Below are 12,895 nucleotides of genomic sequence, written 5' to 3' on the forward strand. Positions count from 1 at the left end.
CTTTTATTGGAAAGATCTTCACCACAAAACATTTTAATAAAGAGAAGTCTTAAAAATACAAATGGCCTTCATCCAAAGACCATCTCTTCTCTCTGATGTACATACTACCGTTAATATGCACATATATGAAGGGTGGCTCCTAAAACAGCTCTAACACTAAAAGAAACAAAACAAACCAAGTTTGACCTTTGACCTCTAAGGGAAAACAGTCCAAAACTGTTTTGTCTACTTTGGTTAATTTTATTGCTTCTTAACTACACTCCTACAGTATAGTGCTGTTTTATGTGATTTAGATAGCTAAAAATGCCTGGGCCAATAAAAGTGCTTCATACTGATTGTCACATGCATTCATCTAACAAATAATTTTCTTAAATCAGTTCAGTTTTAGAATTAAAACCGTTGACATGGCACTTTAACACTCAAGCTTAAAAACAAAAGCAAAGAAACACAGAGCTATGTATTGCACAGTAACCCCAGAATTTCCATTTTTCAGTAAAAGTATTAGAGGGCAGTAAAGCCACAGTTCATGCACAAAACAAAACAGGTGACCTACAAAACAGAAAAAAGTCACGAAAACAAACTAAACAATAATAATAATAATAAACACAAGAGGAGCCAATGAAATAAAATAAACTGTGAGTGTCACAAAACCTCTTCCAAAGGAAACGCTTCCAGAGACGTGTTTACTTTTTTTAAATATCGCTGTGACAAAACATTAAAACACACAGATACTGACAAATTTAGCTAAAAACAAAAAATAAACATAGAAAAAAAAGTTGTTGTTTTAAAAAAAAAGGAAAAAAAAAAGAAGTTGACGAAGAAGAAAAAAAGAGATGCTATGTTTTTTGTTTTTTTTAATCGTTACAAAAATGAACTGTCATCCTTTCTGGACCATTTATTAAAATGTATCTCACAAGTATCTTTTTTACAAGGTTTATCAAGCCTGCAAGTTGATGATGCCAGACCCCCATTTTAAATTATCTAAAGACAAAGGAAAGATTGTTTCCATGTCTAACAGAAAAAGTGAAGTTGGAGGGTGAACGGTGAATCAGTGACACTAAGCTGCTGTGTTACTTGAAAGTAAAAACATCATCTACCAGCTACACGACCGACTGCACGTCTTTTGATGGTTCTATGTTCTTTTTTCATTAGGATATTAGGACAAAACTAAAACATAACTACCTCTGGGGAGTATGGCTTTGTTTTATCACAACGCTCACACCACATGCATGTAATTCTACACACTGACTACAAACATGAGCCTCAAGAGAGGCTAAGAGGAAGCACTTTGGATTTTGCTCTTTAACTCTTCCTTTTCCTGCTGGCATTAAACACATTTTTTGCATTTTAAAATCCCTGCTGAAGTAACAAAGGTGAAGCTCCTTCCTGATTTGTCACTTTTAAACTGTGAGTCAAGGGCATCCTCCAGAAATTGCTGATTAATTTGCTGATGAATCTAAAAGTTTTCAAACTGTTTTAAATTTAGTTCTATTCTTATTTAAATTTGGTTTAATAGTAATAATGCAAAAAGACCTATGAATCATAAACAAGCTTCAGCCAAACTGAGACTTATCTCATATGAACAAAAAAACCTTTGAGTTCCCTCCAGGAAAATCCTGCAAACATCTGCACAAATTATACCATTGATACAAATAATAAAATAACACAGCCGGAGATGGCAGTGATGATGAACTCTGAGCTACAGGAAGACTTCCTGCAGGGGGAGCTGGTGGTGAGTCCATCCCTGGGCAGGAGAGGAGGAAGAGCTACAGGGTGAAGTTTGGGGCTTCATGACACTCCAACCAGGAGACATGTTGAGCTCACAGAAGCGTCCGCCTGAGATTTCACCTGAAAGACAGTTGACAAGAGATCCAGGAGGTTTCTATGGAGTGGATCTTATTTATGCACCACCTGTTAAATGTAAGTTGTATATAATTTAAAATGTTACACTTGTAAGTAACTTTACTATTTCTTTTTGTTAACACCGGTATCAGCTTCTGATTGCTGTTTATCAGTTTTCCTTTGTCCCCTCAAAATGCACATATACAGAGCAAAACCAACCTATTGCTCAGCCAGTGGTATTAGACATCTATATCAATTTGAGTTCATAAAAAATGTATGTGTATAAAAGTAAGTATAGCAGTAACCACATATAAAGCCCAATAATCTCTTTTGCAGTTAAAAATGTCTGTTTTAAAAATATATACTTTTGGTTCATCTCCACCAGACATTGCATTTCTTTGCACTTATTACTTGATAACAGAATCAAAAGAAATAGTAATCCTGGGTAAGGACTAGAGGCCACATTCTTAAACTGGTCAGTATGGTCTCACTGCACTATTTGCTTTTCTAGTAAGCAAACTGACGTTTCTAGTTATCGTTTTTGTCCAAATGATGATTAGCAAGAAAGACGAACATTAGCAAGGAAAGCAACGTGTTAGTGTTTGCTTAGTCTTTTACATACAAGTATGCTGTTTACCTGTTTAGTAGTATCTCAGTCAGCCTTACATGCTGCATGATTATGTAGTATTTAAGTGGCTTTACTGGCTACATGCAAACATTTTTGATATATACTGTAGGTTCTTAATCAAAAAGCAAGCAGCTTCACCACCCAACACGCCAGACTGTACCTTTACCAGGCCAGAGTTGTGAGGATGAGGATGAGGAAGAATAAGAGGAGGAGAGGAGTGAGGGAGGAGAAGGAGGAATGGGAAAAGGAGCTTGGTGCAGGGAAGAAATCCTGAGTTCATTCTCCTGAGGACACTCAGTAGGAGACAGGATAGAGGAGGAAAGGTAAAGAAAACAAACATCTTTTTCTAATGACCAAAAGTGTGAGGGACGTCATCATCCACCCACTTAGTTGTTCTTACTTATGGGAATACAACACTCATTGTGGATAATGATACCAAAACCAGGATTAATATGAGGCAACGAGTGAACTGACCTGTAAGTTGGTCTTGGCTTTTCTCAAGACATCGCGTGTTCTCAACACTGTAAAAAACAAAAACATACAATCATCATCATTTCTTTTTCTGACACAAACTGTAACAACGGTGAAAACATTACACATGACCATGATTACACATGATTACTGACAATACAAAGTAATCTCAGAGTCAAAATCTCAGGCTTCTCGTAAATGCTCCAGTTCAGACTCTATGAACAAGAAAGTCTTGCCATATGAGGCACCTGTGGCTCAGGAGGTGCAGCACATCATCACTAATCAGAAGGTTGGTGGTTTGATCCCCAATTTAAAAGTATTTTCCAAGTGCTGTTAAATAGAGAAGGATTTTTTTAAACACAGCTTTTCCAAACATTCTCGTTTTATTATGGATGCTTACAGTATTTTACTTTGGACACAGGAGCCAAATTATTTCGCAAGTTCAAAAGTGTTCGATGCTAATAGTCAAATGTGCATCCCTTTGCTGGATAACAGTCATTTGTTGTCTCACACACATCATCTTAGCAAATTTCTCAAGTTCCTCCAGATTTGATGGTCTTTTGCCATTAACCTTGGTCTTCAACACCCCACAGTTTTCAGTGATATTCAAAACAGGAGTTTGTGCAGGCGAGTCGATAATGTTCACTGGAAAACAAAGTGACAACCTAGATCGAGTTTTTCTGCCGACTGCTTGAGGTTTTCTTTCAAAATCTTCACATATGCTTCTTTCTTCATGATTTCTTACATTCTGACAATATTCCCACGTCACCTACCCATTGGAAGGTTGGTTGTTCGATGCCTGGCTGCTTCAGTCTACGTACATGCCAAATATCCTAACTTTGTGTGAATGAGGCAAGTTTTGTAAAGTGCTTTTAGTACTCAGGTGGAGTAGAAAAACACTATATAAGAAACAGTCCGTTTCCAGCCCCCTGCGTGTTTCACTGTAAGGATTGTGTTTTTGGGTTGTACGCCTTTTCAATCATAAGCAGGATGTGCTTCTAGTATATATAATCTTTCTCCAGGTTGTCCTGGAGTTTTCCTTGGGCTTAAGGGTAAAGTCATTCACTGGTATCTTGGCAGCTGTTCAGGGATCTTTAGATACACCTCTCACTAGTTTTCTTTGAATTTCACTTCCTACCTCCACCAGGCTTGTTCTGTACCGTGTGCCTCTCTTTGAACTCTCTCTTGTCACTCCAGTTCTTGAAAACACCATGTATATAGATCTCAGTTTTAACTTGATTTTACAAGCTTTGAGCACTGCATAGGTGAAAGACGTTATTAGACAGGAATAGTTTGTGCTGCATAAATAGAAATTTTGTATGCTTTATAAAAAAAAACCCAAGTATATTTAGAAATGCTGTGTTGAAAATCCCATCCATCCATTCGCTTCCGCTTATCCTTTTCAGGGTCGCGGGGGGCTCTGGAGCCTATCCCAGCTGTCATAGGGCGAGAGGCGGGGTACACCCTGGACAGGTCGCCAGTCTGTCGCAGGGCCAACACACAGGGACAGACAACCATTCACACTCACATTCACTCGCACATTCACACCTAGTGGCAATTTGGATTATCCAATTAACCTATCCCCACAAGCTGCATGTCTTTGGACGGTGGGAGGAAGCCGGAGTACCCGGAGGGAACCCACGCAAACACGGGGAGAACATGCAGACTCCACACAGAAAGACCCCGGCCTGATGGTGGAATTGAACTCAGGACCTTCTTGCTGTGCGGCAACGGTGCTAACCACCGTGCCACAGTGCTGAAAATCCCTTTCTCTGTTAAAAAAGAAAATTTTGACAATAACTTGTATGAATGTGTGTGTGACTGGGTGAACGAGGCTTGTAGTAAAAAGCACCTTGAGTGCTTTATTAGAAATGAGAAAGTACCAGACAATTTATCGTTTCCCATACCCCTTTTATTGCCAGCTTTGGCATGCAACTCTAGCTGTGACCACAGAATAGCAATAGAAAAAGCCCACAATCTGTTCATACCAAGTGTAGCCAATAAAAAGAGACGAGAGCCTCTCTACACTTAACACATGGTTTTACATGTGCTATTAGAGTTTTTTGGAAATGTGTACTCACATTGGCTGACTATAAAGTGCTCCATGCTATCTTTGGTGCCGCTGGAGCTCTTGACTCTCTCCATTGTGTCCTTTAGAGCCTGTTCTTGCTCTGAGAGCTTCAGACGGAGAGAAAGGACCTCCTCCCTCAGAGACCGATCCTAAATAGCAAAAGACAGGTAGATGGCTCTCTAAGCTCTTGGAGATGCATACACTGACGTGCAGAACATGCGAGTACAACCTGAAATAACAAAGGCAGGTGCAGCAGTTGCAGTAAATGATACATTTTTGCATAAAATCTGTTTATTCACTCATATCCAGCTCCTTTAATCTTTGGGGAAAAGTTAATAAATCTTTTACTTCTAAGTAAAGTATGTGCAAAGGCACCTAACAGGGTTCACCTCACAGGGGCCAACTGTATCACCCTCATGTTTTTCTATCAGCAACAAGCTTACGTAGTGAAACTTACTCTGTGTAGGGTGGTGTGATTCTTTCTGAGAGCCTGAGGAAAAGGAGCAGGATCATTTAACCCTGACAGACGTTTAAAAAAATGATTTTGAGCTGAATGTTTCTGTTATATAAACTTCACATTTAATGGGAGTTGGATCTAAAAGTGGCAAATTAGATATATATATTTTTTATATAGGTTTAAAACACTAATTGATTACATATTATAGCAGCAATGTAATATGTCAAAGTCTGCTTTTAATTGAGTTTTTTCAGTGATACAAATGCCCTCATCCAGTGTTACACTGGTCCTGTTGTAACACATTGTCTTGCATTAAACTGAACATTTTAGTCAATTTTAGTAAATACTTTTATCAAGAAATATTTTTTCCACTTCTCTATTTATGTATTAATGCTGAGAAAAGAAATCATGCGTGGCGAGAAAAAAATAGTAATACAGTGATTTTGGTCTCTCGTTTTTACAATCCCAAATCAGATTTTCTCTGTGACACCAGGAAATACTTTTCTGACCTGTTGGACTTCCTCAGATTTGGGCAGAGCTGCTCTCCAGAACACGCGAAGCAGAGACTCAGCCTCATCCAGTATCTGCCGCAGAGTTTTAGTGTCCAGCAGCAGCTTCTGAACAGAACCCCAGTCTGAAAGCTGGAACACAAAATGCATGAAGTCAATATAATGTGCATTAATTATGAATATATTTATTTCTATTTATGTATGAGAGGTTTTCGCCAGGGCTGCGGCACTTGTTCGCGTCGCTTCTGTTATGAGAAAAAGTTATTTACAGACCTGACAGCACATTCCAGAGACCACCCCCCATTACAAGGCACTAATAATTTTTATCTTATCAGCTCTGGACTTTTATGAGGACCATAATTTAGTAAATGAATCTCAAGTTCTATTGAATAAAAAGAGATTTGAGCTCTTACCTGATGAAAGGAGAACTCCTGTGAGGTGCTCAGAGAATAAAGAGCAGTCTCCATCTTAAGGAGGAGCGCACTTCCCTGGAGGATGTGCTGCTGCAGAACTTTGAAGTCATCAATGTGGCCCACTGCATGGCGGCCATGACAGTTATAAAAACAGCCATCTGTGCGATGTCCATGCAGGGTTGAGCCTGCTGGAAAGGAAAACGAAAGAACTGTGTCCAGTGCAGTCTTCTCTCTATGGATTCACTTATTTGATTTAAGAGTACAGAAATCCCACATAAAAAAGAACCTTTAAATGCCTAAAGTTACAGGTTCAAACTTAAGCCAGGCTCAAGCCAGGAGGATGTGCAATAACCACACATTATCAGTGACATGAAGCAAGGAGTTATTATTTGAAAGAATTGTGGATGTGGACTCAAACATACACGGTTACTGTTATTTCCTTTTTTGCTCAGAGATATTGTTCCCCATAGCCAACTGCTAATAGTTTCTGGTTTCATGTAAAATTATTCACACTGAGGGATGGATACCTGAACAAAGCTCGCAGAATAATGTTTTCATGCTTAAAGTTATGACTATTATGGGTAGGATTGCATAGTCACAGTGCAAGTGCTGCTTGAAATCTCTCACCCTGATCAGTTGCTCCAGTTTCTTCTGTGTGTTTCTGCATAGCATGCAAAGGAGAGGAAGGACTGAAAAGTCCAGTGTCTCTCACAGGTGGAGAGGGAACGCTATCTGTGGAGACAGATTCCCATCAGTACTGATTTAAAGTTTCCTTGTTAAAACATTTTTGTAATTGTAATGCTATGATCTGCCATATTTGTCAGGATTTTCAGAAACAGTCTATGTGTTTCAGATATACTGACCGCTGAAGAGCTGCCTCCTGGCTTGAGGCTGTGTGTCAGCTTCTCTGCTCAGCTGCTGCTCCAGCTGAATGTGCAGGTCTTTGGGATCAAAGACTGTTGTGCTGTCACTGCCTTGACCTGTTAGAGAACACACAAATACTGGTGATTAACAAAGAAAGTAGACAATCTGTGTGGGAGCGTGGGATTGAGAAAAGAAGCAGGTCCTCATTGTAACTTTAGAAAAGTGACACATTAGATGATTTTAACAAGGAATACATTTTTAAGTTCACAAAACACACACATGGACCAGTTTTCATATTACTGCATTCCTAAACAGAAACATAATTCCAGCAGCCGTCTTTTACGAATGGCAGCTCATAGAAAAAATACCCACCTAGAAAATAGTGATTGATGCCAGTGGGGTTCATTCACTAATATAGGCAAAATTATCCAAACAAAATAAGTGTGCATGCAGAATTTTTGGTCTGATTAATGAAACATGTGCAATGTTTTTCTACTTTTATTTTTGAATGCTGTATGACAAAATATTCTGTGATATAAAGTGAAAAGGTTTGACATCAGAGATGATGTGAAGAAAAATAAGATAGCATAAGAAGGAAGCAGGTGGAGGAGATGAAGAGCCTCCAGCCCACTGGGAAGTAGCAAACTGGTAAGAAATGAATGCCATTGATGACATCCAGCCAATATGCAAGTCTTTTTAGTAAATGCAGCTTTATTATGCTAAGCATTTAGTGTTAGGTATATTAGCTAAAGCTCATTCGTTTATGTTGTACGTTACATTTAAATTCTTTATTGTTATTTAACTCTATGATTTTTTTTTACATTGTTCTGGAAAACAAACTAATTGCCAAAATAAGTTTAAAACATAAGACAGACTGGTATACATGTGGTCTGGGGAAGTTTTAAATTTGTTTATAAAGTATTTAAAAAAATTCATGTAGGAAAATACTGATGAATTCTCGATACGTGCGTGTTTCTATGCACTGTTTAAGCACAGTTTTGTGTGTGCACCATGTTTAGAATTAAAAATATTACTTCTAGAATACTTAGAGAAATTTTGCATTACTCATTTTCCTGCCCTGCGATAAATTGGCCACATGTCCATGGTGTATCTTGCGTCTTGACTGCTACTCCAGGACCACAATGTCTCTGAATTCAGTAAAGACAAATGGATGGATGGATGGATGGATGGATGGATGGATGGATGGATGGATGGCTGGATGGATGGATGGATGGATGCTTTTCTTCACTACATCGAGTTAAAGCTGCTCACTGATCTGAACAGGCGACTGTGTGTTGATTCTTACCAGTGGGCGCATTTGTGGTGACTCTCCCCTTTTTGCGATACACCTGCAGCTCACACTGAAGAGAATGGACCAAACTGCGGCTCTCACAAAGCTGCTGCCGGAGAACAGTCAACTCATGCTGGAGCCTGAGGTATTTCATAAAATGCATGAAATCATGTTATTTATTACCTATGATTTCTTTAAGATATGTGTTTCCTTCAAAATCGTCCCACTAAAATGTCTAAAAAGTGTTAGACTCCAAGTATTCCAATGAGAGAAACAAACAGACTACCTGTTGACGGTTTCCTGGTTCCTCAGTCTGTCTTGTTTCAGGTGTAACATCTCCTGACTCTGAGCTTCAGCCTCAGTTTGGAGCTTCCTGGTTTGCTCTGCCCACTTCTCAGCCTCTAGCTCCACCTCCTTCACCCTGGAACGCTCCTGGAGCGCCACCTCCCTCAGCTGCTCTGCCTCCTTAGTGCTCTCTGCATGATACATAACAACAGAGCAGAGTGGATATTTTGATTTTGAACTTTTTTGTCTGATTTCAGGCAGGGACATTTAAGACTCACATTTACATTCTGAATATAAATAATGACTCTTGAGCTTATGACATGGTAGTAAACATTATACTGTACCTTTGGTAACCTGCTTCAGCTGATTTTGTAGACTAACATTTTCCTCTTTTAGAAGTCTAATCTCACTGGCAAGCTGGTTGACTGATTCCAGTCCCTGGATGTAAATATTGGTAGGAGCACCTTTGGAGGAGATAGAGACAGAGGAGTGAAAAATAATAAATAATAAATAAATAATGACAGAAAAAAAACATCTTTGTAAATTCAATTTAAAGCAATAAAATTTCGATAACATATTTTGTCAGGACTAAATTCAATGCTTTTCAAAACTTTGAGCCCTGCAGATAACACGAACAGTGTGTTCGTTTGTCTCTGTTACCTTTCTCAGTGGTGGTTCGGGCCAGTTTCTCCTCCAGCTGTTGTCGGAGACGGTCGTTGGTGTGGATGGAGTCCTCCAGTCTCTGCCTCAGACTCCTGATTTCCCTCAAGTGCTCCTTCATCAGGTCTGAACCTGTAGCAGACAAGCGAAGAGTGAGTGTCTGTTGTGAAATCACCAATCACGCTCACCTAATAAACTAATAAGGCAAGAAAAAGATCATTGTCAAAAACAGCGACTGATCACTCACAGCTGGCTTAACAGGAGACAATAACCATATTTTTGTTTTTTGTTTTGTTTTTCATGCACTGGCTATTTTTGAGTATTTTAATTCCAAACATGTCTGGATGTGTGTTTAACTAAACCCTTTCAAATGTCATTGCATATTTAATCCATGTTCAATAAAACAAAACTTCTTATACATGATTTAAAATTTGAGATCATTTGCAACACAGTGCTCACAAAACATTTAATATGTTTCAGATCAATTTGATTTTATTTATAGCACTACAACAAAAGTTGCCTGAAGGTGCATTCACAGCCTGATGTATTGAATGCTTTGTTCGTAATACATCAGCACAATGAAAGAATAATTCAGAAGCCGAGCTTTTATTATATTCATCTGAAAATTCTGGAGTTTTTAAAACATATTACAAACCTATAACATCTCGTCTTTGACCATTTTACAAACAAATATTCCAAACTAATTTCAGCTCAGTGTTATGCAATTCTTGGGTTTTTTTTGGTATTTCTTTTAAGGCTATAAGAAAATAAGAATAAAAATGTGCTTTTAATGCCTCAGCTGAGGAAATACAGTTTAGACTAATTTACTACACAAGTTTGCTAAAAACTGATATTACATAGGCATACCCAGGCACTAGCGTCAGTAGGGAACTTGTACATACAAAACATTGAACAATTTTCTAAACATTTTTAACATAAACACCCAGAAATCAGAGAAATCATCGGGCACATTAAAGCTTTACCTGTGTGACTGTTGCCTGACTGGTACCCCGAGGATCCTGATGACAGGTCAGCTCCAGTTCTCACTGCTCGATTTCCATAGCTCACATCCCACAATGCACTGCTCTCCAGGAGGCTAGCCCCAGCTTTCATTGTCAAGCTGGCATCCAGACTACTGTTGCTAGCAGCACTGCTGAAAGGAGAAGGTTGGAATCCTTGATAGGAGAGAGGCAGTAAGTCAAAGGAGTCCGGCTGCTGGTAGACAAATGGGAAACCCTGAAGCGGTTTGGCTTGAGGAGTAGAAAACCCTGCAGAGGATGAGAAGATTTAAGGAAACAACTAAAGGAAAAGCGGATAGCTTATATATTGCGTAAATACATGGTCTGCTTTGTGTGTGTGTCTTAGAGAGACCAAGAGCAAGATGAAGGGATTTCTCCTGACATCGGGAGCAAGTTTGTTAATCAGCCAAATGAAATTTGTCTGGTTGGGGCTTTCTGAAAGCTCTAATGCCCATCGGTGTTTTAAGATCACAGCAAATCCCTCTCCAGCTGGAGGCTCTGGCTTCATTAAACATCAAGCGCAGAACAGTTGCTTAATGAGTAAGAAAGTACAGTGTGTTAAAGATAAAGGCAATGGGATGACAGGACAGTGAGAAGAAAGACAAAGGCAGTTGGGGAGAAATGAATTATTAAAGCTGGTCAGCTCCCTCTCTGCTTAACTACAAGAAGCCATCTTATAACTTTTATTATAGTGTACAATTCAGAGGCAACAGATGCTCAAGAAATTAGTAGAGTACAACTAAATGTAATGTAGATGGCTGTTGCTATCAAAGTTATGTGCTCTAATTATGTGATGCTCTTTATTAAGACACACAAAATGTCAGAAATTCAGGATCTGCAACCAAATCAGATCATAAAATCAGCCTTTAGCTGATCTAACAAATCCCCCACATATCTTTTAGAAAGTAAACAATACAAAGTAATTCATTTGCATCATGCCCCAGTATTTTATGGGGCACTAATTACCATATAATGCACCAGCACAAGCATAAATGCGGCCAATGACATCGCCATCTTATGTAGGTTATGTCATAGGGTCCAAAAAGATCCCCCGTAGAAGTCTAAATCATTTCTAATGATTTAGACTTCTGAAGCATTCAACAATTATTGAGTAATCGTTACTCTTAGGCAGACTAAATCCATTTTATTTCACCAGCAGCTGCTTAATTTTGAAAAGAAATTCAAAGGATTGTTTCTGGAAGGAATCAGTTCTTGGTTGCACACTCCATTGAATTTGTTAAGTTTAAAGTGGGTCAAACACAAAAGCATGCAAAGACATGACGCACTGCCTTTGTCTGCCAGCTGCCTTTGTAACATCTGCAGCTCCTGGTGCACCTCAGTCAGGGAGAAACCCATACCCCCACTGCTTTGGCAACGGGTTCGCAGGTTGGAAGGGCGAGGATGGAAGGGCAAGCGTGTCTTCTGGGTGGAGGAAGTGGGGGAAGTGTGAAAGGAAGTAGGGCTGAAAACTGAGACAGGAGCTGGGAGAAAAGGGGAAGGTAAATATGATAGACAGACACAAAAAAGCAAAGAATAAAGAAAGATACAGCAAGTAGCAGTTCCTATCTACATGAGCTGAAGGACATTTTCTGGGGTCCTTCCTACCTGTCTGACTCTGCATGCCTGTGTGTTGGGAGCTGGTGGATTGCATGCTGGAGCAGCTATGACAGGACTGGGTTCTGTGAGATGAGGTGATAGATGGAGGGATAGATGGATGGCGTGACACTGTTCCATGGTGACAATCTGGAAAGAAAAGTCATACACTGCAAAACACTGATTCTATGCATTTTATGATAAAGAGTTGATACCATCATGGGGAGGCTCGCAGCGCTCCAACGGGAAATCGAGGCCCCAGTGTCAGAGTGCTAAATTCGCTGCTCGCATAAAGGAGAAATCAACAATATTCTACATTTGGACACCACGGCGCCAGCTGCTAGGCCCAAGGCTGGAGCCCACCAAAACAACTCCCTGATAACGACTGTGTGATGACTATTCTTCCCATCCCATGAAGGACACCTGGATCGGCTGGAGGACTGTTTACTTAGCCTGATACAGTGAAGGACACTGTCTCAGCTGAACTATGGACACGCACACACATACACTTACACTGATAAGCACGCACTCATCCCCCTCCCTTCCAAACGCCTTCGATGCTTGTTCCTGCGGGGGAAGGCAGCGGGTCTGCGTGCCGCGCTGAAATGATAGCATGGTGCAGGACGACTGCTGTGTTCCTTCGAATCACCCCCCACCCCCTATCCATCCCCTGTGGCTTGTCATGTGCTCTGATGTTGTGATGTGGTCATTAATGTGCTCTCTGTGTAGAGGAGTCTTTTTTTGTTTCCTGTTCTCATGCTGTCCTCCCATAGGTTGCCCAGCGTGTGAAGA

At 39.8% G+C, this 12,895-nt stretch overlaps 1 protein-coding gene across 13 annotated transcripts in view; it reads right to left on the reverse strand.

Moving 5' to 3' along the window:
* The window catches only part of pde4dip (phosphodiesterase 4D interacting protein), a 114,617-nt gene continuing 101,722 nt past the window's right edge, over positions 1-12,895 (reverse strand). For 8 of the 13 annotated variants that reach the window (XM_085385803.1, XM_085385802.1, XM_085385801.1 and 5 more), the window contains 15 exons: positions 12,116-12,253; positions 11,797-11,991; positions 10,475-10,759; positions 9,492-9,623; positions 9,176-9,295; positions 8,833-9,022; positions 8,562-8,686; positions 7,255-7,371; positions 7,019-7,123; positions 6,392-6,579; positions 5,979-6,110; positions 5,023-5,161; positions 2,945-2,991; positions 2,631-2,754; positions 1-1,848 (listed from right to left, as the gene is read on the reverse strand). In XM_085385803.1, coding sequence (XP_085241929.1) covers positions 1,700-1,848; positions 2,631-2,754; positions 2,945-2,991; positions 5,023-5,161; positions 5,979-6,110; positions 6,392-6,579; positions 7,019-7,123; positions 7,255-7,371; positions 8,562-8,686; positions 8,833-9,022; positions 9,176-9,295; positions 9,492-9,623; positions 10,475-10,759; positions 11,797-11,991; positions 12,116-12,253 — 2,186 coding nt within the window. In that variant the 3' untranslated portion in view covers positions 1-1,699. The remainder of the gene's footprint in view (positions 1,849-2,630; positions 2,755-2,944; positions 2,992-5,022; positions 5,162-5,978; positions 6,111-6,391; positions 6,580-7,018; positions 7,124-7,254; positions 7,372-8,561; positions 8,687-8,832; positions 9,023-9,175; positions 9,296-9,491; positions 9,624-10,474; positions 10,760-11,796; positions 11,992-12,115; positions 12,254-12,895) is intronic. The other 5 variants (XM_085385806.1, XM_085385794.1, XM_085385796.1 and 2 more) reach the window with 4 other exon arrangements.

This window comes from Rhamphochromis longiceps, linkage group LG17 (genome assembly GCF_057381845.1).
Source record: "Rhamphochromis longiceps isolate RC_006_pf linkage group LG17, R_longiceps_female_GT1.1, whole genome shotgun sequence".
In the NCBI taxonomy this organism is placed as follows: domain Eukaryota; kingdom Metazoa; phylum Chordata; class Actinopteri; order Cichliformes; family Cichlidae; genus Rhamphochromis; species Rhamphochromis longiceps.